Source organism: Bufo gargarizans, chromosome 2 (assembly GCF_014858855.1).
Source record: "Bufo gargarizans isolate SCDJY-AF-19 chromosome 2, ASM1485885v1, whole genome shotgun sequence".
Lineage (NCBI taxonomy): Eukaryota > Metazoa > Chordata > Amphibia > Anura > Bufonidae > Bufo > Bufo gargarizans.
This window is the reverse complement of record NC_058081.1, coordinates 709,938,744-709,963,455: the sequence shown is the minus strand read 5'-3', so window position 1 is coordinate 709,963,455 and position 24,712 is coordinate 709,938,744. Positions and strand designations below refer to the sequence as shown.

Below are 24,712 nucleotides of genomic sequence, written 5' to 3'. Positions count from 1 at the left end.
GGGTAAACTCTTGAGAAGAAGACTCTTGAGGAGAAGCCCATGGTACCTGATAAAGCCCATCTCTTCACAGCTTAGCATCCCCACTTCTGCGTTGGCTAAAGAAGAGCAAACCAGCCGCCATGTTTTTTCTTGTTCATCGTATACGGTGAGCCGGTGATCTGGAGGGTTCACCTGGACTGAAATATTAAACGAGAACAATGGCCTTGATGAGAAGCTATAGGAATTCAATGTTGGGGCGGGGCTGCGACTACCAAATATTCGTTTCTATGGCAAAAAATTAAATATTCTTATTGGTGACTGAACAGGGAGGAGCTTTGGAGGATGGGAAATCCTGCAGCGGTAAACCAGGGATTCAAGGATAAAACAAGGTGATTGCCCATAATGAGTGGCAGTTTTGTACCTATGACACTGGATGACCTCTTACATGTGCGCTTGGCAGCTAAAGGCATCCGTGTTGGTCCCATGTTCATATGTGCCCGCATTGCTGAGAAAAATGATGTTCTACTATATGCAAATGAGCCTCTAGGAGCAATAGGGGCGTTACCATTACACCTAGAGGCTCAGTTTTCTCTGCAACTGCCGCACCCTCTGCACATTGATTGACAGGACTGGGCAGTGAAATCGTGATCATGCCTGCCAGGCCCTGTCAATCAAAGTGCAGAGGGCGCGGCAGCAGCAGAGTCTGTAGGTGTAATGGTGACGCCCCTGTTGCTCCTAGAGGCTCATCAGCATATATTAACCCCTTATTGACTAGCCTGTTTTGGCCCTTACTAACCAAATGTTTTTTGATAGTTTTCTTTTTTTTTTCATCTATGTAAGTATATGAGGGCTTGTTTTTCTGCGGGACAAGTTGTAGTTTGTAATGGTGCAATTTTGGGGTGCACATAACTTACAGATTAACTTTTATTAACTCTTTCTTGGAGGGGTTGTCATCCGTTTGATACGTTTTTTTAGACGGAAACAAAAGTACTGCGTGCAGGACAGAAATGGCTCAAACGGATGACAACAGGATCAGTTTTTTTTTACAGGATCCTGTATTTTTTTCTCTCTCTCTCTTCGGCCCCTTTCACAATAGCAAGTTTTCCGCGCTGGTGCACTGCGTGACGTGAACGCATAGCACCCGCACGGAATCCTGACCCATTCATTTTAATGGAGCTGTGTTACATGAGCGTTTTTGTTTTTCATGCATCAGTTCTGCGTTGCGTGAAAGACGCAGCATGTTTTATATTTTGCGTTTTTCACGCAGCCCTGGTCCCATAGAAGTGAATGGGACTAGAGTGAAAAATGCAAGTGCGGATGCAATGCGTTTTTCACTGATGGTTGCTAGTAGTGTTGAGCAGGAATATTCGAATAGCGAATTTTTATAGCGATTATCGCCACTTCGAGAATTCACGAATATTTAGAATATAGTGCTATGTATTCGTTATATCGAATATTCGGCATTTTTTTCCATCTGAACACATGATTCCTCTCTGCTTCTTGCTTGTGGGCCAATAAGAAGGAAGCAATGTCAAGTTCACAGCAATACTTAGTGCACCAATCAGTAATCTGTAGTCAGACCTGCTAAAATGTGAAGTGAAAAAATATTCTAATCACTGCCGATTAGCGCAATCGCGAATATATTGGAGCACTTGACTCTATCTGCATATAAAGCTATTGTAATGTTCTGCCGTGCCAACCATTTTCTCCAGTCTCAGGAAACTTATACCAGCTTGAAAAATGTAGCCAAAGTGACATGTCGTAGTTTTATCCCGGCCCCCTCTCGGCGTGCGCAGCCGGAACTCCGCCCCGCCCCCATTATAGTCAATTGGGACGGAGCGTACCTCCGGCGGCACGAGTGCAATAGCGGCAGCACGGATACGGCAGGCTGTTCACCCGCCGGAACAGCCTGCCGGAGTCCCCTGCCGCTAGTGTCAAAGTAGCCTTAGGTGTGTCCTGTAATAAGCATTACTCGGTCTTTCTATTTAAAGGGTGAAAAGTAGTCTCTGTGCTGTTTGGTGTCATGTTGTGCATGACACAGGGACTAAAGAAAGCAACGGAGAGAGTTGTCTCAGGAGATTAGAAAGAAACAAAAATGTTAAAGGTAAAGGCTACAAGACCATCTCCAAACAGCTTGATGTTCCGTTTTTTTTTTTTTTAAGCCAGAGGATGGGGATGAGCGGACCCGTGGATGTTCCGGTTCGGCCGAACTTTGGGTAAAAGTTCGGGTTCGGGACCCGAACTCGAACCCCTTTGAAGTCAATGGGGACCCGAACTTTGGTGCACTAAAATGGCTGTAAAATAGTAACAGTAAGGCTACTTTCACACTAGCGTTCGGGCGGATCCGTTCTGAACGGATCCGATCATAATAATGCAGACGGAGGCTCCGTTCAGAACGGATCCGTCTGCATTATTTTTAGCATAGAACAGCTAAGTGTGAAAATAGCCTAGTACGGATCCGTCCAGACTTTCAATGTAAAGTCAATGGGGGACGGATCCGCTTGAAGATTGAGCCACATTGTGGCATCTTCAAACGGATCCGTCCCCATTGACTTACATTGAAAGTCTGGACGGATCCGCACGGATCCGCACGCCTCCGCACGGCCAGGCGGACACCCGAACGCTGCAAGCAGCGTTCAGCTGTCCGCCTGTCCGTGCGGAGGCGAGCGGAGCGGAGGCTGAACGCCGCCAGACTGATGCAGTCTGAGCGGATCCGCCTCCATTCAGACTGCATCAGGGCTGGACGGCTGCGTTCGGGTCCGCTCGTGAGCTCCTTCAAACGGAGCTCACGAACGGAAACCCGAACGCTAGTGTGAAAGTAGCCCACAGTAAGGGCTAGAGGGCTGCAAAAGGAAGCAAAATGGGGGTAAGAGCAGGACAATTGCCCTGCAAAGAAATGTGGATAGGGAAATGACTTAAAATAACATAGAATATAAAAAAAATATAAAATAATCTTGAACTAGTTGAGGAGGCGGTGGAGGAGGAGGAGGTAGCAAACACAGTTTTTGTTGTTTTTTTTATTTCATTTTTTTCCTTTATTTTTTTTATTTTTTTATTTTTATTTTATTGTTTTTTAATTTGGGAAGACCCCAAAACATTGGGAAATAGAAAAGAGAATGCAAAGAGAAAGTGTGCTGGAGTCTAACAATGGCTGGTTAGTGCCGGTATAAATGTCAATTCTGCACACGGTACGGACAGGTCCTGTGGGATCCATGCCTGGTTCATTTTTATGAACGTCAGCTTGTCCACATTGGCTGTAGACAGGCGGCTGCGTTTGTCTGTGATGACGCCCCCTGCCGTGCTGAATACACGTTCAGACAAAACGCTGGCCCGCCGGGCAGGCCAGCACCTTCAAGGCGTAAGGCTAGGTCTACACGACGACATTTGTTGCGCGACAAAAAGTTGCGCGACAAATAGGGCGCAACATTTGTCGCGCAACATTTTGCTGTACTAATGTCGCGCGACAATTTTTATAATGGCAGTCTATGGTGTCGCACTGCGACATGCGACATGCTGCGACTGCGACGCGACAGTCGCAGAAAAATCCATCTCGAATGGATTTTCTACGACTGTTGCGTCGCAGTCGCAGCATGTCGCATGTTGCAGTGCGACACCATAGACTGCCATTATAAAAATTGACGCGCGACATTAGTGCAACAAAATGTCGCGCGACAAATGTCGTCGTGTAGACCTAGCCTAAAGGGCAAGCTCAGGCCATGTGCCCAATTTGTAGACTCAGAAGTTGAAGGGGGCAGACCCGTCATTCAGTACGTGTAGGCGTGTGCACACATACTGCTCCACCATGTTGCTGAAATGCTGCCTCCTGCTAAGACGTTCCATATCAGCTGGTGGTGCTGGTTGTTGTGGAGTGCTGACAAAGCTGGCCATGACATTTTGGCCATGCTAACCCTGCCTTCTGAGGTGCTGGCGGTGCTCCAGCAGCAGCATGTAATCGCTCATGTGTGCCAGGCTGCCCAGAGGCAATGACAAGCTGTCCTCTGTGAGAGGTGTGTCCTCTGTATCCCCCCAGCCACTCACCAGTGATGCCCATGAGCTGCTTTGGGTGCCATCCTGTTGTGAACACGGTTTCTCCTCATCATCATCATCATCATCCTCATCCTCCAGAACTGTGGAGGCCCAGTCATTGGTGGTGAAGTGGTGCTGTTCCGCGAAGCGACTCACCCATGCGTGCTGCAGCTGAAACTCCACTATCGTCTGCTGCTGCTCGCACAGTCTGTCCAGCATGTGCAAGGTGGAGTTCCACCTGGTGGGCACGTCGCATATGAGGCGGTGAGCGGGAAGGCGAAGTTACACTGCAGCGCAGACAGGCGAGCAGCAGCAGGATGTGAACGCCGGAAGCGCGCACAGACAACCTGCACTTTCTGTAGCAGTTCTGACATGTCGGGGTAATTTTTCAGAAACCTCTGACCACCAAATTCAGCACATGCACCAGGCAAGGGATGTGCGTCAAACCGTCTAGTCCCAGAGCTGCTACGAGATTTCGCCCATTATCGCACACCACCAGGCCGGGCTTGAGGCTCACTGGCACAAACCACTCATCAGTCTGTTGTTCAAGGCCCGTCCACAGCTCCTGAGCGGTGTGGGGTTTGTCCCCCAAACAGATAAGTTTTAAAACTGCCTGCTGTCGTTTACCCCTGGCTGTGCTGAAGTTGGTGGTGAAGGTGTTGCGCTGACCGGATGAGGAGCTGGTAGAGGATGAGGAAGCGGAGTAGGAGGAGGAAGCAACAGGAGGCAAACTGAAGCGCCCTGCAATCCTCGGTGGTGGAAGGACATGCGCCAAACTGCTATCCGCCTCAGGCCCAGCCGCCACTGCATTTACCCAGTGTGCTGTTATGGAGATATAACGGCCCTGACCGTTACTACTGGTCCACGTATCCGTAGTCAGGTGCACCTTGCCACAGATGGCGTTGTGCAGTGCACACCTGATTTTATCCCCCACTTAGTTGTGCAGGGAAAGGATGGCATGCCTGGAAAAGTAGTGGCGGCTGGGCACGATGTACTGTGGGACAGCCACCACCATAAGGCCTTTAAAACTATCCATCTCCACCAGACGGAATGACAGCATTTCAAAAGCTAGGGATTTTAAAATGCTGGCATTCAGGGCCAGGGATCGCGGGTGGGTAGGGGGGCACTTCCTCTTTCTCTCCAGCGTTTGGGGGATGGAGAGCTGAACGCTTCCGTGGGACATTGTGGAGATGCTTGGTGACGGACATGGTGGTGTTGCTGGCAGATCCTCTGTTTGTGGGGTGGCAGGTGGCACTGTCACTCCAGAGGTGGATGAAGAGGCCGAGACTGCAGCAGAAGAGGAAGCAGGAGGAGCCAGAGACCTTTCTTGGTTTTTGAGGTGTCTACTCCACTGCAGCTCGTGCTTTGCACTTAGATGCCTGGTCATGCAGGTTGTGCTCAGGTTGAGAACGTTAATGCCTCGCTTCAGGCTCTGATTGCACAGCGTGCAAACCACTCGTGTCTTGTCGTCAGCACATTGTCTGAAGAACTGCCACGCCAGGGAACTCCTTGGAGTTCTCTTTGGTGTGTTCAGTCCCTGGGTGGGTAGTAGCAGGCTTACTGTCTAGGGGACGGCCGCTCCGCTTTTGCTGTGCTGGTGGCGCTGTGTGACCACCACCACCGAACTGCACATGTCACTCGTATGACCTTGATTCCACGTGGGGTATAGGACCTCATCATCCTCCACATCATCTTCCACCCACTTCTCACCCGTGCCCTCCTTGTCGGTCTGCACACGGCAGAAAACCACAGCAGTTGGCACCTGTGTTTTGTCATCATCCGAGATGTGCTGCGGTGGTCCTCCCATGTCCACATCCTGAAACATAAGTGGTTGGACATCGGTGCATTCAATCGCTTCCACTTCTGGGGCAGGGCTAGGTGGATGGCCCTGGGAAACCCTGCTAACAGAGTCATCAAAAAGCAGAAGAGAATGCTGCATGACTTGGGGCTCAGACTGCTTGGCTGATTTGCAAGGGGGTAAGGTGAAAGACAGGTGCCCATGGGCTGCAGGTGCCAACCACTGGCGTACTGCCCATATAGGCAGTTGCTATGAGGCCCGTGAGTGTGAAGCGCCCGGCCAGGTTGAATGGCCCCGTCGCCTTACCGACCTAAATGCATAGCTCCCTTCCTCCTGGCCCCTGCAGCTGCTGCCATCTGCCCAGGATACCGAGCTGGTCAATAAGCAGGAAGATGCTGTGTTCCCTGCTCTGCTTATTGACCAGCCGAATTTTTAGGGCCATGACCTGACCTGTCCTCCAGTCTTCACTCTGCTGCTTCACTGCCTGATACGTCTAGCATCATTACAGCAGCAGAGCTCCCTTACAGAGAGGGGGCCCCAGCAACTTCAGCAGAGCTTCACTGCACTGTCCTCCTCCCGACCAGTGACCTGCAGAGGTAGGGATTAAGGGCTGTTTCACACGAGCAGATGCCGTGCGTGACATCCGCTCCGTGAATGACAGCCAAGACCCGATGCGAACTGCAGAAGCACGGAGCAGTAACATGACTGATAATGCTCCGTGCCTCTCTGTGATCTCTTTACTACGAAATCATAGTGAGATAAAGTTGTCACTGTGATTTCGTGGTAAAGAGGTCACAGAGAGGCACGGAGCATTATCAGTCATGTTACTGCTCCGTGCTTCTGCTGTCCACATCGGGTCTTGGCTGTCATTCACGCAGCGGATGTCACGCACGGCATCTGCTCGTGTGAAACAGCCCTAACACTTCCAGGGACCAAACTGAGGTGGTACAGACCCAGCAGACAGTGAGATCACTACAATAATCATAAGTGACTGCTGTGTCTGCTGGCTGAGACATGGTGTGTCATATATGTGTAGCAGGGACAGGTTTAGTAGGAGTCCTGTGTGTGTTTATATACTGTGTGTGTATATACAGGTCCTTCTAAAAAAATTAGCATATTGTGATAAAGTTCATTATTTTCTGTAATGTACTGATAAACATTAGACTTTCATATATTTTAGATTCATTACACACCAACTGAAGTAGTTCAAGCCTTTTATTGTTTTAATATTGATGATTTTGGCATACAGCTCATGAAAACCCCAAATTCCTATCTAAAAAAATTAGCATATCATGAAAAGGTTCTCTAAATGAGCTATTAACCTAATCATCTGAATCAACTAATTAACTCTAAACACCTGCAAAAGATTCCTGAGGCTTTTAAAAATTCCCAGCCTGGTTCATTACTCAAAACCGCAATCATGGGTAAGACTGCCGACCTGACTGCTGTCCAGAAGGCCATCACTGACCCCCTCAAGCAAGAGGGTCAGACACAGAAAGAAATTTCTGAAGGAATAGGCTGTTCCCAGAGTGCTGTATCAAGGCACCTCAGTGGGAAGTCTGTGGGAAGGAAAAAGTGTGGCAGAAAACGCTGCACAACGAGAAGAGGTGACTGGACCCTGAGGAAGATTGTGGAGAAGGACCGATTCCAGACCTTGGGGGACCTGCGGAAGCAGTGGACTGAGTCTGGAGTAGAAACATCCAGAGCCACCGTGTACAGGCGTGTGCAGGAAATGGGCTACAGGTGCCGCATTCCCCAGAAACAGCGGCAGAAGCACCTGACCTGGGCTACAGAGAAGCAGCACTGGACTGTTGCATGTCATTCGGAAATCAAGGTGCCAGAGTCTGGAGGAAGACTGGGGAGAGGGAAATGCCAAAATGCCTGAACTCCAGTGTCAAGTCCCCACAGTCAGTGATGGTCTGGGGTGCCATGTCAGCTGCTGGTGTTGGTCCACTGTGTTTTATCAAGGGCAGGGTCAATGCAGCCGCTATCAGGAGATTTTGGAGCACTTCATGCTTCCATCTGCTGAAAAGCTTTATGGAGATGAAGATTTAATTTTTCAGCACGACCTGGCACCTGCTCACAGCGCCAACACCACTGGTAAATGGTTTACTGACCATTGTATTACTGGGCTCAACTGGCCTGCCAACTCTCCTGACCTGAACCCCATAGAGAATCTGTGGGATATTGGGAAGAGAAAGTTGAGAGACGCAAGACCCAACACTCTGGATGAGCTTAAGGCCGCTATCGAAGCATCCTGGGCCTCCATAACACCTCAGCAGTGCCACAGGCTGATTGCCTCCATGCCACGCCGCATTGAAGCATCCTGGGCCTCCATAACACCTCAGCAGTGCCACAGGCTGATTGCCTCCATGCCACGCCGCATTGAAGCAGTCATTTCTGCAAAAGGATTCCCGACCAAGTATTGAGTGCAGAACTGAACATAATTATTTGAAGGTTGACTTTTTTTGTATTAAAAACACTTTTCTTTTATTGGTCGGATGAAATATGCTAATTTTTTTAGATAGGAATTTGGGGTTTTCATGAGCTGTATGCCAAAATCATCAATATTAAAACAATAAAAGGCTTGAACTACTTCAGTTGTGTGTAATGAATCTAAAATATATGAAAGTCTAATGTTTATCTGTACATTACAGAAAATAATGAACTTTATCACAGTATGCTAATTTTTTGAGAAGGACCTGTATATATATATACAGTGCTGCCCATAATTATTCATACCCCAGGCAAATTTTGACTTAAAGGGAACCTGTCACCAGGATTTTGGGTATAGAGCTGAGAACATGGGTTGCTAGATGGCCGCTAGCACATCCATAATACCTAGTCCCCATAGCTCTGTGTGCTTTTATTGTATATAAAAAACGATTTGATACATATGCAAATTAACCTGAGATGAGTCAGAGCTTGAAAATATGACTATTCTCTGGTCACACAAGTAAGATATGACTCTTTTATGTTAATTTGCATATGAATCAAATCTTTTTTTTTTACACAATAAAAGCACACAGAGCTATGGGGACTGGGTATTGCGGATGTGCTAGCGGCCATCTAGCAACCCATGTCCTCAGCTCTATACACAAAATCCAGGTGACAGGTTCCCTTTAAAGTTACTTTTATTCAACCAGCAAGTCATTTTTGGACGGGAAATTACATCGGTGTCTCCCAAAAGATAATAAGACGATGTACAAGAGGCATTATTGTGGGGAAAAAAATACATTTCTCAGCTTTTATTTACATTTGAGCAAAAAGAGTCCAGTCCAAAATTATTCATACCCTTCTCAATAATCAATAGAAAAGCCTTTATTGGATATTACAGCAATCAGACGCTTCCTATAATTGCAGACCAGCTTTTTGCAGGTCTCCACAGGTATTTTTGCCCATTCATCTTTAGCAATGAGCTGCAAATCTTTCAGGTTGGAGGGTCTTCTTGCCATCACCCTGATCTTTAGCTCCCTCCACAGATTCTCAATTGGATTCATGTCTGGACTCTGGCTGGGCCTCTCCAAAACGTTAATGTTGTTGTCTGCTAACCATTTCTTCACCACTTTTGCTGTGTGTTTTGGGTCATTGTCATGCTGAAATGTCCACTGGTGCCCAAGGCCAAGTTTCTCTGCAGACTGCCTGATATTGTCGTTGAGAATCCTCATGTATTGCTCTTTTGTATTGCTGATTAGGTTCCCTGGTCCATTGGCTGAAAAACACCCCCAAATCATTAGGTTCCCACCACCATGTTTGACAGTGGGGATGGTGTTCTTTGGGTTGAAGGCTTCTCCTTTTTTACACCAAATGAAGGAAACATCATTGTGACCAAACAATTACATTTTTGTTTCATCTGACCATAACACAGAAGACCAGAAGTCTTCTTCTTTGTCCAGATGAGCTTTTTCAAAGGCCAAGCGAGCTTTTGTGTGCCTTATCTGGAGAAGTGGCGTCCTCCTTGGTCTGCATTGTGCAGTGTCCGTTGGATTGTCTGCCTTGAGACATTGCCACCAGCAGAGTCCAGATTCCCCAGGACGGCCTTGGTGGTGATCCTTGGATTCTTTTTCACCTCTCTAACTATCCTCCTGGCCAGCACAGGTGTCACTTTTGGCTTCCGACCAAGTCCTCTGAAATTTCCCACAGTGCGGAACATCTTGTATTTTTTGCTCAAATGTAAATAAAAGCTGAGAAATGTTTTTTTCCCACAATAATACCTCTTGTACATCGTCTTATTATCTTTTGGGAGACACCTACGTCATTTCCCGTAAAAAAAATTACTTGCTGGTTGAATAAAAGTAACTTTAAGTCAAAATTTGCCAGGGGTATGAATAATTATGGGCAGCACTGTGTGTATATATCTACACATCAGACTCCATATGCTTCCTACCACTCACAGACACATGATTAAATGCAGGGAATTCAGTCTTTACCCCTCATTGCCCTATTAAGAATAGCGTATTTCTAATAGGGCAATAACAGACTGAACCCTCTATATACACTGCCACCAAAAAAAAAGGTCACACACTGTAATATTTAGTTGGACCACCTTTAGCTTTGATTACGGCACGCATTCGCTGTGGCATTGTTTCGATAAGCTTCTGCAATGTCACAAGATTTATTTTCATCCAGTGTTGCATTAATTTTTCACCAAGATCTTGCATTGATGATGGTAGAGTCTGACCGCTGCGCAAAGCCTTCTCCAGCACATCCCAAAGATTCTCATTGGGGTTAAGGTCTGGACACTGTGGTGGCCAATCCATGTGTGAAAATGATGTCTCATGCTCCCTGAACCACTCTTTCACAATTTGGGCCCGATGAATCCTGGCATTGTCATCTTGGAATATGCCCGTGACATCGGGGAAGAAAAAATCCATTGATGGAATAACCTGGTCATTCAGTATGTTCAGGTAGTCAGCTGACCTCATTCTTGGAGCACACACTGTTGCTAAACCTAGACCTGACCAACTGCAGCAACCCCAGATCATAGCACTGCCCCCACAGGCTTGTACAGTAGGCACTAGGCATGATGGGGGCATCACTTCATCTGCCTCTCTTCTTACCCTGATGCGCCCATCACTCTGGAACAGGGTAAATCTGGACTCATCAGACCACATGACCTTCTTCCATTGCTCCAGAGTCCAATCTTTATGCTCCCTAGCAAATTAAAGCCTTTTTTTTCTGGTTTGCCTCACTGATTAGTGGTTTTCTTACGGCTACACAGCTGTTCAGTCCCAATCCCTTGAGTTCCCTTCGCATTGTGTACTAGGGATTGTGTACTAGTGATGAGCGGCAGGGGCAATATTCGAATTTGCGATATTTTGCTAATATTTGGTAGAATATTTGTCATATATTCGTGAATTTAAGATTAGTTTCTTGATCGCGAAAAATCAAAAAATATTTGCGAAATACAGGCGTGGGTCACTGTAGCTACATTTTTCAAGCTGCTAGAAGTTTCCTGAGATTGGAGAAAAAGGTTGGCACGGCAAAACATTACAACAAGCTTTATATGCAGATAGAGTGCTCCAATATAACCAATGTAATAACACAAGAAAGCAGAGAGCATGGCAATAACACTGCTGTCTCTCTCAGATCCTGCAAAATACTGCAAACAAGTGCTGCTGGGGAGGTTCTTATATAGTAAGGGGGAGGCAGCTTTCTATTGGTTGCTAGGGATGTTGCTAAGCTCAGACAAAGACATTGCTGCCTTCTCATTGGCCCACAAGCAAGAAGGGAGGTTACTGATGAAAACAAAATCTACAATATTTGAAAGTACGAACATATATCAATATATTCTAAATATTAGTGAATTCTCGAAGTGCCGATATTTGCGATTAATATTCGCTATTTGAATATTCGCGCCCAACACTAATGTGTACATGCTGGGTCCTCCGGAGATGCTCTTTTATATCTGCTCTCTGCCCTGACTAATGCCTGGATGCCGAACCAAGGACTTTTCATTCAGAATGCCCTAACAGGGTAGCTGAAAATAGGCCAGAAATGCTGTTTATACCAAATAGTTTCCATGAATTCCATTCAACCTGTAGGAAGATTAATTACCTGCATACAGATTAGAGTTCTCGTTCTTCAGTACATACGTCACTGCGAAAACAGAACACAACAGGTGGACACTGGGGTCAGACGAAACTCTCAGTGGGGTAAGTGGTTATTTTATAACCCAGGACTTCTACCTCAGGAGGTTCCCATATTAATCCTATTTTGTAATGCATCCAACAGGGAAAAAAAATACAAATGACCTTCAGACGCCCATAACAACTCACTTTTAGGACTACCATCAAAAGCTAAGATAGTCCAAGTCCCCTGACAATGAGGGCTTCATACGAGGCCTTTAGAGACCTTAAGGTTATAACAACCCCCACGCTTCTTACCTACGGCCCAAATGGTGACCCCGATTCCAGCCAGGGAGATGAAAATAAATATAGTCACTCCAAAAATCCTCAGGGGGGTCCAGAGACAGCCTTTACCCACTGCAGCCAAGAAGACAATGGTTAGTAAAATGTGAAAAAAGTTTACAAAAAAATTAAAGAGACCAAATGGAGACATAGACCCTAAATGCTCAGAAGGGGTAACTTTAGTTCTTTGGCCAGTGTTAGGGATAGGGTTAAAGAATGGAGAAGTCAAGACTATCTAATAAGGATGAAGACTTTTTTGGGTGCTGAAGGCCAAGTCAGTGCTCATCTAGTTGCACTTCTCTGCATTTTTGAAGGACCTCACTAACCAGAAATAATACGATGACAGCTCATAACAATAATCTTTACAGCATTGTTGTAGAGCAAGACAGCTTTTTTGGGAAAGGAGTGCATTGTGCTGAATTATAACTGCAACAGTTCATAGTTCATATTGTCTGTCATACAAATAGAGAAAATAGTGTTGCCATGAACTCACCGTCCTTCTTTATCATTTCTGAGGATTGGTCAAGTAAGATCACAAGAATGTATAATACGTCCTCCTAGATGTCCAGACACCCTGAAACTAAGACAGGAGTTAGCAGTGTTGTGGCTGTCCACCTGCAAATCAAATATAAAAGACTCTTTGTCTTCTGCCCAGCACAAATTAATGACATAGTCCTCCGATTATTCATCCTCCAGCCAAAAATTAAACACAAAAGACAAAGATGCAGCCAATTTAAAGCAAAGGTTTGACTTTTCTGTAAGGAAATTTGAAGCTATGAAAGAGATCGGAGGGTCTAGACTCTAGAGGAACCTCTGCCAAGCAGACACCAGAAACATAAATGGTAGGTGAAGGCCCTTGTACAAATTTTGCTCTGGAGCCCAGGGGGATCAAGTTATTGAACAGCAATAACATTAAAACCATCTGCCTAATATTACGTAGGTCCCCCTCTCTGACCCATCAAGACATAGACTCACCAGAGTTCCAAGGTAATCCCGTGTTACCCTGCGGCAGATCCTTTAAGTTGACGCCTCAATAGATAACACTTGTGTTTTCAGCACATCCCCCAGAAGATCGGATTGATATTTGGAGAATCTCGAAACAAGTCATCACCTTGATCTCTTCGTCATATTTCTCAAACCATTTGTGGCCGGCGCTATATCCTGCTGAAAGAGGGCACTGCTATTTGGGGACACCACTGCCATGAAGGGAGTAAAATGGATAGGCAGGTGATATGTGTCACCTCCACACGATGCCAGGAGCTAAAGTTTCCAGTAGAACATTGCCCAGAGCCTCATACTGCCTCCAGCATACTGCATCTGCTGCCATCTGTTCTTTAGGAAAGTGACGCACACGCTCTCAGCCGTCCACATGTAACTTATATGACCAGGTCGCCTTCTTCCCGTAGTGCACCTGCTACCATCTCTTCTCAAGGTAAGTGACGTACACCCACCTGGCCATCCACATGATGTAACATGGCCATTTTCTTCCCATGGTGCACCTGCTGCCACCTCTTCTCTAGGTAAGTGACAGACACCCACCCAAAGGTCCAAATAATGTAACATGGCCATCTTCTTTCCTATAGTGCACCTGCTGCCATCTATTCTCGAGGGAAGTGACGTACACCCACCTGGCCGTCCACATGATGTAATGTGCTTCATCAGACTAGGGTGTCTCATTCCATTGATCCATGGTCCATGCTTCTGATGCTCACTGGTCCATTGTAGGCACTCTTTGCAGTGGACAGGTGTCATCATGGATGGTCTGCCCAGTCTGTGGGTACGCAACCCCATACACAACAAGCTGTGATGTTCTGTGTGTCCTGACACCTTCCTATCATCGCCAGCAGTATTGTTGTCAGCAATTTGCACTACAGTATCTCTTCTGGGTTATTGGACCAGATGGGCTAACGTTCACTTCAGTCATATCAATGAGCATTGGATGTCCGTATCTCAGATTGGCTTTTCTTGAATCTCTTTTGGTAGGTACTAACCACTACATGAACCCCCCCCCCTCCCCCACAAGTCTGGCCCGGTTGTGATTTTCAGACCCATTCGTCTAGACATTTGAATTTAGCCCTCGTCAAAGTCCCTCTGAAATTTATACATGCCTATTTTTTCTGTTCTCAAACTCCATCTTCATGAAGTGACTTGATCCCTTTCTGCATAATATCTCCCACCATTGTCATTCGACAACCAATGTAATTCCGTCCACCTGTCGGAGGTTTTAATGTTATGGCCGTGCAGTGTGTATATCTATAACCTGAGGCTAATACGGTTACTAATAATGAATACGCCTTTGGCACCAAGATAGCTACATAGTAACGACTGTTCTTTGTTGGCAGGTGACCTCTTTTATAAATAGTGTATCAGTTTTGGGGGTGTCTTAGGAGGATGCTGTCTTACCTTACTGGATCTCTGCTGCCTGTTCCCCCTCAAATCTCAGGCGAGGAGGTCGGGGGTCTGAGGAGACCATTCCACTGGGAAGACAGAAGAAGGACATTAAGCAATGGCTGATGCGAGGAGTCTGTAGGGAAGTGACCTTCCGTAGTGGAGATGGAGAAAGAAGGGGACAATCGAAGAAGAAGAAACGTTCCCAAACTTTGAGACGAAAGAAAGTCTTGAACTTGGAGGAAGAGGCAAACAGAGTAATAAGACAGAGAAGCAAGTTTGTGTCCTGGAGGGATCAGGTGAAGCAGGTATGCAGTCAATGGAGGGGGGTGATGAGAGGCAGGACGACAGGAGGGGAGGGGAGAACACACCACGTCTGACAACACCTTCATCCCAACCCCCTCACTCACTCAGAGGGGATTCACTTCCCGGTTATCAGTTATCACAAAAGGCGGAGGTTCTGTGGTTGCCACCTGCTGACCACCCACCCGTCCTCTGCCAGGAACGTTTCCATTTAGTTCATAGGACACTGACTACACATGGGCCCCCTCCTCTACTCTGATCTTGCATGCTTGCACTTGTAGTACCATTAATTCCTTGATGATTGCAGTGTCTCTAACTGCCTAGTGCTAGATGGAGGAGTATGGCTGATACTTGTAGTCTATCAATTCTGATATAGATATGATTGGACCTTCGTGGAATCAGTAGTGCTACCACAGATGGGGGGTTGGTTATCTCTTTACATAAGGCTTTGCTGGGACTTGCAGTTTTAAGGAGATACAGCTCCTTAAAGCCAGCATATTGGGACAATAGTTTATTGTACAGGATGGAGACATTCTTCTAGTAGAACAGATCGGAGATTGCCCCTTGTGTTTGGGAATGGGAACACACAATAGGAATACAGGTCAGCTCCCGCACTCAGATTTCACAGGGCAGAGGAAGGCAATCATTGGAGGTCTGCACTTACTGACAATCAATACTTACTGACACATCAACATAATAAAAAATAAAATATGATTTCATAATAAAGTTACAAAGTAGATTAGGGCAAATCAGGGAGTCTTAGAAGGAGGACTCCGACCATGACAGGTCTCTACCATAAGCTCTTTTATGAACTAAGTACAACTAGCACATGGGGATTTTATCACATCCAGCACTCCGGAATTCTGGCTTCAAAAAGTTGCAAAAAAAAGGGCTTTGCGACTTTATGGGTCCCTTGCTCAAAAGAATTCGGAGACTTTTTATGACATTTTTACATCACTCAGTCCCATTTTGAAAAGCGGGTGGGGAATTGGGCATGGTTAGCTATGTTAATGAGTTTCATTCCAGATTTATCACTGAGACTTTTCAAAAGTCGTACACTCACTCCAGCAGAGGGGTATAGAAAACTGGAATAACATTTCTAGACATTAGTGTTAGGTTTAAAGATTCGCCAAATTTATCAAACAAGGTCCAATATTTAGTGCAAGGTACCCCGCTCAGACACAAAGAAAACTGACTTGAAATATTACTCTCATAATAAAGTCCAGTAGTTATGTGTAATGTGGTGTTCTGCTGCCCTCCTGTGGTAGAAGGTGATCTTATACTTAGAAGACACTTTGAGGCAGTGCCATAAATACTGTATATACAGAATCCTGTCAAATTTTTAACTTATTGTTTAGCTGTTTTGATGAAGACCGAAGGTTGTATTGCATATAAACTCACTGTATATAATGTGCATTTTGCAAATCAATACAAAGGAAATTCTTTTTCTTACCTCTCTGGCAACCTGCTACTGATAACAAGGTCCCCAGTACAACAGTGACCCAAGGTGATGCATACAGTTAGAGTACACCAAAGAAAAGTTGTCAGCAAGAAATGCTAAGAAGATAGGTCAATAATTGTTGGCAAGTAAACAGTGCAAGCCAAAAATGCCCTTAGAGAGTGCTAGCCTTACTTCCACCATCAACCATAACAGTCAGAGCTCCTCAAAAGAACAAGCTACAGCTTCCCCATCAACAACATTTTGAGACTTCAAGAATAAGAATGATATCCAGGTTGTTCAATGTTTAACACCTTCAGGACCCTGCCATTTTTCCCCTTAAGGACCAGGCCGTATTTTGGAAACTTGACATGTGTCACTTTATGTGGTGCTAACTTCGGAATGCTTTTACTTATCCAAGCAATTCTGAGAATGTTTTCTCGCGTCACATTGTACTTCACGATAGTGAAAATTTTAGTCGATATACAGTACAGACCAAAAGTTTGGACACACCTTCTCATTCAAAGAATTTTCTTTATTTTCATGACTATGAAAATTGTAGATTCACACTGAAGGCATCAAAACTATGAATTAACACATGTGGAATTATATACATAACAAAAAAGTGTGAAACAACTGAAAATATGTCATATTCTAGGTTCTTCAAAGTAGCCACCTTTTGTTTTGATTACTGCTTTGCACACTCTTGGCATTCTCTTGATGAGCTTCAAGAGGTAGTCACCTGAAATGGTTTTCACTTCACAAGTGTGCCCTGTCAGGTTTAATAAGTGGGATTTCTTCCCTTATAAATGGGGTTGGGACCATCAGTTGCCTTGTGGATACACAGCTGATAGTCCTACTGAATAGACTGTTAGAATTTGTATTATGGCAAGAAAAAAGCAGCTAAGTAAAGAAAAACTGAGTGGCCAACATTACTTTAAGAAATGAAGGTCAGTCAGTCCGAAAAATTGGGAGAACTTTGAAAGTGTCCCCAAGTGCAGTCACAAAAACCATCAAGCGCTACAAAGAAACTGGCTCACATGCGGACCGCCCCAGGAAAGGAAGACCAAGAGTCACCTCTGCTGTGGAGGATAAGTTAATCCGAGTCACCATCCTCAGAAATCGCAGGTTAACAGCAGCACAGATTAGAGACCAGGTCAATGCCACACAGAGTTCTAGCAGCAGACACATCTCTAGAACAACTGTTAAGAGGAGACTGTGTGAATCAGGCCTTCATGGTAGAATATCTGCTAGGAAACCACTGCTAAGGACAGGCAACAAGCAGAAGAGACTTGTTTGGGCTAAAGAACACAAGGAATGGACATTAGACCAGTGGAAATCTGTGCTTTGGTCTGATGAGTCCAAATTTGAGATCTTTGGTTCCAACCACCGTGTCTTTGTGCGACGCAGAAAAGGTGAACGGATGGACTCTACATGCCTGGTTCCCACCGTGAAGCATGGAGGAGGAGGTGTGATGGTGTGGGGGTGCTTTGCTGGTGACACTGTTGGGGATTTATTCAAAATTGAAGGCATACTGAACCAGCATGGCTACCACAGCATCTTGCAGTGGCATGCTATTCCATCCAGTTTGCGTTTAGTTGGACCATCATTTATTTTTCAACAGGACAATGACCCCAAACACACCTCCAGGCTGTGTAAGGGCTATTTGACCATGAAGGAGAGTGATGGGGTACTGCGCCAGATGACCTGGCCTCCACAGTCACCGGACCTGAACCCAATCGAGATGGTTTGGGGTGAGCTGGACCGCAGAGTGAAGGCAAAAGGGCCAACAAGTGCTAAGCATCTCTGGGAACTCCTTCAAGACTGTTGGAAGACCATTTCAGGTGACTACCTCTTGAAGCTCATCAAGAGAATGCCAAGAGTGTGCAAAGCAGTAATCAAAGCAAAAGGTGGCTACTTTGAAGAACCTAGAATATGACATATTTTCAGTTGTTTCACACTTTTTTGTTATGTATATAATTCCACATGTGTTAATTCATAGTTTTGATGCCTTCAGTGTGAATCTACAATTTTCATAGTCATGAAAATAAAGAAAACTCTTTGAATGAGAAGGTGTGTCCAAACTTTTGGTCTGTACTTTATATCACCTTTATTTATAAAAAAAAATCCCAAATTTACCGAAAATTTAGAAAAATTAGCAATTGTCAAAATTTTTATTTCTCTGCTTTTAAGGCCTCTTTCACACTACAGTATGTCCATTTCAGTGTTTTGCGGTCCGTTTTTCACGCATCCGTTGTTCCGTTTTTTGCTTCCGTTGTGGTTCCGTTTCCGTTCCGTTGTTCCGTTCCGTTTTTCCGTATGGCATATACAGTATACAGTAATTACATAGAAAAAATTGGGCTGGGCATAACATTTTCAATAGATGGTTCAGAAAAAACGGAACGGAAACGGAAGACATACGGATGCATTTCCGTATGTGTTCCGTTTTTTTTGCGGACCCATTGACTTGAATGGAGCCACGGACCGTGATTTGCGGCCAAATATAGGACATGTTCTATCTTTCAACGGAACGGAAAAACGGAAATACGGAAACGGAATGCATACGGAACACATTCAGTTTTTTTTGCGGAACCATTGAAATGAATGGTTCCGTATACGGACCGTATACGGAACGCAAAAAACGGACCGCAAAACGGAAAAAAAAAACGGTAGTGTGAAAGAGGCCTAAGGCAGATAGTGATAATTGATAAGAGAGTTATTACCTTACATTCCCCATATGTCCACTTTTATGTTTGCATCATTTTATAAATGTAATTTTATTTTTTAGGATTTGTTCCTGTGTTAGGTGTTCCACAATAATTAAAGGAAAAGGAGATGACATTTTTTAAATTTAACTTTTTTGGCAGATTCTCTATTTTAATTCATTAACACATTGAGGGTTACCAGCCAAATAAAACACAATATTTATTACCCTGATTATGCAATTTACAGAAACATCCCACATGTGGTCATAAACTGCTGTACAGGAATACGGCAGGGCGCACAATTTGTGAAAGAAAAACAATCATGTTTTCATGTCTCCATTTTCAGAAAGCAAAATCTTTTTAATTTTCTGGGCGATTATCTTAATTAGGGTCTCATTTTTTGCGAGATCAGATGAGGGTTTGATTAGTACTATTTTGGGGTACATACTACTTTTTGATCGTTTGGTATTACACTTTTTGTGATGTATGGTAACAAAATAATAAATTTTTACGGTGTTCACCAGACGGGTTAGCTCATGTGATATTTTTATAGAGCAAGTGGTTACAGATGCGGCGATACCTAATATGTTTTTTTAGATATATATATATATATATTTTGGTTTTAAACAATAAAAGCATTTTTGAAACAAAAACAATGATGATTTTATGTCTCCATTTTCTGAAAGCCATATGTTTTTTTATTTTTTGGCTGATTGTCTTATGAGAGGACTCATTTTTTGCAGGATGACATGACAGTTTGATTGGTATTATTTTGGGGTACATATGACTTTTTGATCGCTTGGTATTGCACTTTTTGTGATAAAAGGCTACCAAAAATGGCTTTTTTAGCACAGTTTTTATTTATTTGTATTTACAATGTTAACCGGACGGGTTGGATCATGGGATTTTTTATAGAGCAGGTTGTTACGGACGCGGCGATACCTAATATGTTTGTGTTTTATATTTGTTATATTTTTTACAATGATAATTTGACATGTCTCTTTTATGGGGAAGGGACTTTTTTTAAATTGAAACTTAATTTTTTTTTATTGTTAAAAATATATTTTTTTCACTTTTATTATTTTTTATTTTTGTCCCACTATGGAACTTCAACATTTCAGGGTCTGATCCCTGTTTCAATACAGCACAATACATCTGTATTGTGCTCTATTGAACTGTCAGTGCCTTATACTGTAAGATGCTTACAGTTGCCTAGGAGACCCAGCCCTGGGGCTCGATCTCTTGGGCTTCCATAGCTGGCAGTCCCGATGTCTGTGCAAGGCATCGGGGCTGCCATAGCAACCATCAGGTCCTCGTCACCGCAGCACGGGGACCCAATGGGGATGTACAAGCTGCTGTAAACCCCCTGTATCCCGCAGTCAGCAAGACCGTGGCATACAGGGGGTTAATCAGCTGGCATCAGTGTTTTCACTAATGCTGGCAGAGACAGCTGGGCCCCAGTTGTTGATTGCGGCAGTGCGTGTGGGGCAGCTGGTTAACCCTAGGACAAGAATGCTCGTCCTAAGAAGTTAAGTACTGGCCAGCTAGGACAAGCATTCTCATCCTAGATCAGCAACCTGTTAAACCCATATCTCATCATCTAGTTACTTCCTGAATTATACTCCTGAGCTGCACTCACTATTCTGCTTATGGAGTCACTGTGTACATACATTACTTATCCTGTACTGATCCTGAGTTACATCCTGAATTATACTCCAGAGCTGCACTCACTATTCTGCTGGTGCAGTCACTGTGTACATACATTACATTACTTATCCTGTACTGATCCAGAGTTACATCCTCTATTATACTCCAGAGCTGCGCTCACTATTCTGCTGGTTAATGAAAACTGTCAGCAATAGTCTATTCAGGCACCCCCTAACAGCTGAACTGCACTCCTCTGGTGTTGGTCAGTTATTTTCTCATACACTTGGTGACTGTAGAACGCTTACTATAAGGCCCCTTGCAGACGAGCGTGTGTCACACTGCGAGTCCACAGCGCAGCTCCCGGCTTGACCTCCTAGCACTGCCGGGGTCGCATAGCATTATATTGATGTATGATGCTATGTAACCCTTACAGTTCTGAAACGTATTGGATAACGCTGACATAATGCTGCCAGTGTTATCCAATACATTCCAGAACTGTAAGGGTTACATAGCATCATAAATCATTACAAGGCTATGTGACCCGGCTAGTGCTGGGAGGTCAGGCTGGGAGCTGCTCTGCGGACTCGCAGTGTGACACACGCTCGTCTGCAAGGGGCCTAAAGATGCCTTTTTCGCAGGAAACAAAGAAATCTCAGTTTAGACACTGAACAAGCAGGAAATGCTGGGAGATTTCAGCTCTGAATTCTGCACAATATAGGTGAATCTATTAATAATGCGTTTTAAAAATAATCAAAACAGTCCAGAAAAGATCCCCTTAGCGGACAGAGGGATGCCAGTTTTTATATACACATGGTATTATCGGAAGGCGCAGTGTCTGGTTGTTTTAAAAAAATTGCCCAAATGTTAACCTTTTCTGGGTAGTAATTACAGGTTTTGTATTATTTTTTTTGAAAAAGCAATGGTTGTTTACAAAAGCTGTTTAAAATGTATCCTTTTTTGGCATCAGTCTTAGGTTTATTATGCTGTTTAAGGCTCATGCACACGGTCGTTCTATGCATTGGGGGTTGCAGCTTTCAGTCCCCCAATGCACGAGCACCATCCGTGCAGTTGCCGCAGAAGGATCCAGACTCATTCAACTTGAATGGATCCGTGATCCGTCCACACTGCAAAAAGGTAGAACATGTTAAAAAAATTGTATGGTGTGTGGAGGCATGGAGGGAAACCCCACGGAATCACTCCGTAGTGCTTCTTTGCCTCCGTTCCGCACCTTCCGGATTGCGGACCCATTCAAGTGAATGGCTCCACATCCATGATGCGGTGAGCACACGGCCGGTGCCGCATACTGCAAACCCACTGTTTGCGGGCGGCGATACGGGCAAGGCCGAGCAATGGCTGCGTGCAAGAAGACTAAGGTAGTGATCCCGGTGGTAGCGGTACAGTATGGACAAGGCAGGAGTTGGGCGGCAGTGTAGGGGTAGTAGTAGTATCAGCAGCACAGCATGGAAGATGATGGACAAGGCAGGAGTTGTGCGGCTGTGTAGGGGTAGTAGTAGTATCAGCAGCACAGCATGGAAGATGAAGGACAAGGCAGGAGTTGGGCACAGTGTAGGGGTAGTAGTAGTATCAGCAGCACAGCATGGAAGATGAAGGACAAGGCAGGAGTTGTGCGGCAGTGTAGGGGTAGTAGTAGTATCAGCAGCACAGCATGGAAGATGAAGGACAAGGCAGGAGTTGGGCGCAGTGTAGGGGTAGTAGTAGTATCAGCAGCACAGCATGGAAGATGAAGGACAAGGCAAGAGTTGGGCGCAGTGTAGGGGTAGTAGTAGTATCAGCAGCACAGCATGGAAGATGAAGGACAAGGCAGGAGTTGTGTGGCTGTGTAGGGGTAGTGGTAGTATCAGCAGCACAGCATGGAAGATGAAGGACAAGGCAGGAGTTGGGCGGCACTGTAGGGGTAGTAGTAGTATCAGCAGCACAGCATGGGAGATGATGGACAAGGCAGGAGTTGGGCGCAGTGTAGGGGTAGTAGTAGTATCAGCAGCACAGCATGGAAGATGAAGGACAAGGCAGGAGTTGGGCGCAGTGTAGGGGTAGTATTACTATCAGCAGCACAGCATGGAAGATGAAGGACAAGGCAGGAGTTGTGCGGCAGTGTAGGGGTAGTAGTAGTATCGGCAGCACAGCATGGAAGATGAAGGACAAGGCAGGAGTTGGGCGACAGTGTAGGGGTAGTAGTAGTATCAGCAGCACAGCATGGAAGATGATAGAAATGGCAGGAGTTGTGCGGCAGTGTAGGGGTAGTAGTAGCATCAGCAGCACAGCATGGAAGATGATGGACAAGGCAGGAGTTGTGCGGCTGTGTAGGGGTAGTAGTAGTATCAGCAGCACAGCATGGAAGATGAAGGACAAGGGAGGAGTTGTGCGGCTGTGTAGGGGTAGTAGTAGTATCAGCAGCACAGCATGGAAGATGAAAGACAAGGCAGGAGTTGGGTGGCAGTATAGGGGTAGTAGTAGTATCGGCAGCACAGCATGGAAGATGAAGGACAAGGCAGGAGTTGGGCGACAGTGTAGGGGTAGTAGTAGTATCAGCAGCACAGCATGGAAGATGATAGAAATGGCAGGAGTTGTGCGGCAGTGTAGGGGTAGTAGTAGCATCAGCAGCACAGCATGGAAGATGATGGACAAGGCAGGAGTTGTGCGGCTGTGTAGGGGTAGTAGTAGTATCAGCAGCACAGCATGGAAGATGAAGGACAAGGCAGGAGTTGGGCGACAGTGTAGGGGTAGTAGTAGCATCAGCAGCACAGCATGAAAGATGAAGGAAATGGCAGGAGTTGTGCGGCAGTGTAGGGGTAGTAGTAGTATCGGCAGCACAGCATGGAAGATGAAGGACAAGGCAGGAGTTGTGCGGCTGTGTAGGGGTAGTAGTAGTATCAGCAGCACAGCATGGAAGATGAAGGACAAGGCAGGAGTTGGGTGGCAGTATAGGGGTAGTAGTAGTATCGGCAGCACAGCATGGAAGATGAAGGACAAGGCAGGAGTTGGGCGACAGTGTAGGGGTAGTAGTAGTATCAGCAGCACAGCATGGAAGATGAAGGACAAGGCAGGAGTTGGGTGGCAGTATAGGGGTAGTAGTAGTATCGGCAGCACAGCATGGAAGATGAAGGACAAGGCAGGAGTTGTGCGGCAGTGTAGGGGTAGTAGTAGTATCAGCAGCACAGCATTGAAGATGATGGAAATGGCAGGAGTTGTGCGGCAGTGTAGGGGTAGTAGTAGTATCGGCAGCACAGCATGGAAGATGAAGGACAAGGCAGGAGTTGTGCGGCAGTGTAGGGGTAGTGGTAGTATCGGCAGCACAGCATGGAAGATGATGGACAAGGCAGGAGTTGTGCGGCAGTGTAGGGGTAGTAGTAGTATCAGCAGCACAGCATGGAAGATGAAGGACAAGGCAGGAGTTGTGCGGCTGTGTAGGGGTAGTAGTAGTATCAGCAGCACAGCATGGAAGATGATGGAAATGGCAGGAGTTGTGCGGCAGTGTAGGGGTAGTGGTAGTATCGGCAGCACAGCATTGAAGATGATGGACAAGGCAGGAGTTGTGCGGCAGTGTAGGGGTAGTAGTAGTATCAGCAGCACAGCATGGAAGATGATGGAAATGGCAGGAGTTGTGCAGCAGTGTAGGGGTAGTGGTAGTATCGGCAGCACAGCATTGAAGATGAAGGACAAGGCAGGAGTTGTGCGGCAGTGTAGGGGTAGTAGTAGCATCAGCAGCACAGCATGGAAGATGATGGAAATGACAGGAGTTGTGCGGCAGTGTAGGGGTAGTAGTAGCATCAGCAGCACAGTACAGAACATGATAGACAATTTGGTAGAATATTGTGGAAGATTTCTGCCTGTGATTATGAATTATGCGCTATAGATTGGGCTGATACACATTAATATAAATTGAGTACTATAACTTTAAATATTGTCATGGAAGTGTGTCATTCACTGCATATAGAGTTCAGTAAGACAACCAACACACTGAGCCTGTCCTGTCCCAGATTAACACCTCTATCAATTA

The 24,712-nt window shown here is 45.5% G+C and overlaps 1 protein-coding gene across 1 annotated transcript in view; it reads right to left on the bottom strand.

Moving 5' to 3' along the window:
• HPN (hepsin) overlaps window positions 1–24,712 on the bottom strand; it is a 62,684-nt gene that overhangs the window by 9,367 nt on the left and 28,605 nt on the right. Inside the window, exons 3-7 of the mRNA XM_044282569.1 lie at window positions 14,617–14,690; window positions 12,707–12,793; window positions 12,190–12,288; window positions 11,861–11,902; window positions 47–176 (exon numbers count right to left, since the gene is read on the bottom strand). Coding sequence (XP_044138504.1) covers window positions 47–176; window positions 11,861–11,902; window positions 12,190–12,288; window positions 12,707–12,722 — 287 coding nt within the window. The 5' untranslated portion in view covers window positions 12,723–12,793; window positions 14,617–14,690. The remainder of the gene's footprint in view (window positions 1–46; window positions 177–11,860; window positions 11,903–12,189; window positions 12,289–12,706; window positions 12,794–14,616; window positions 14,691–24,712) is intronic.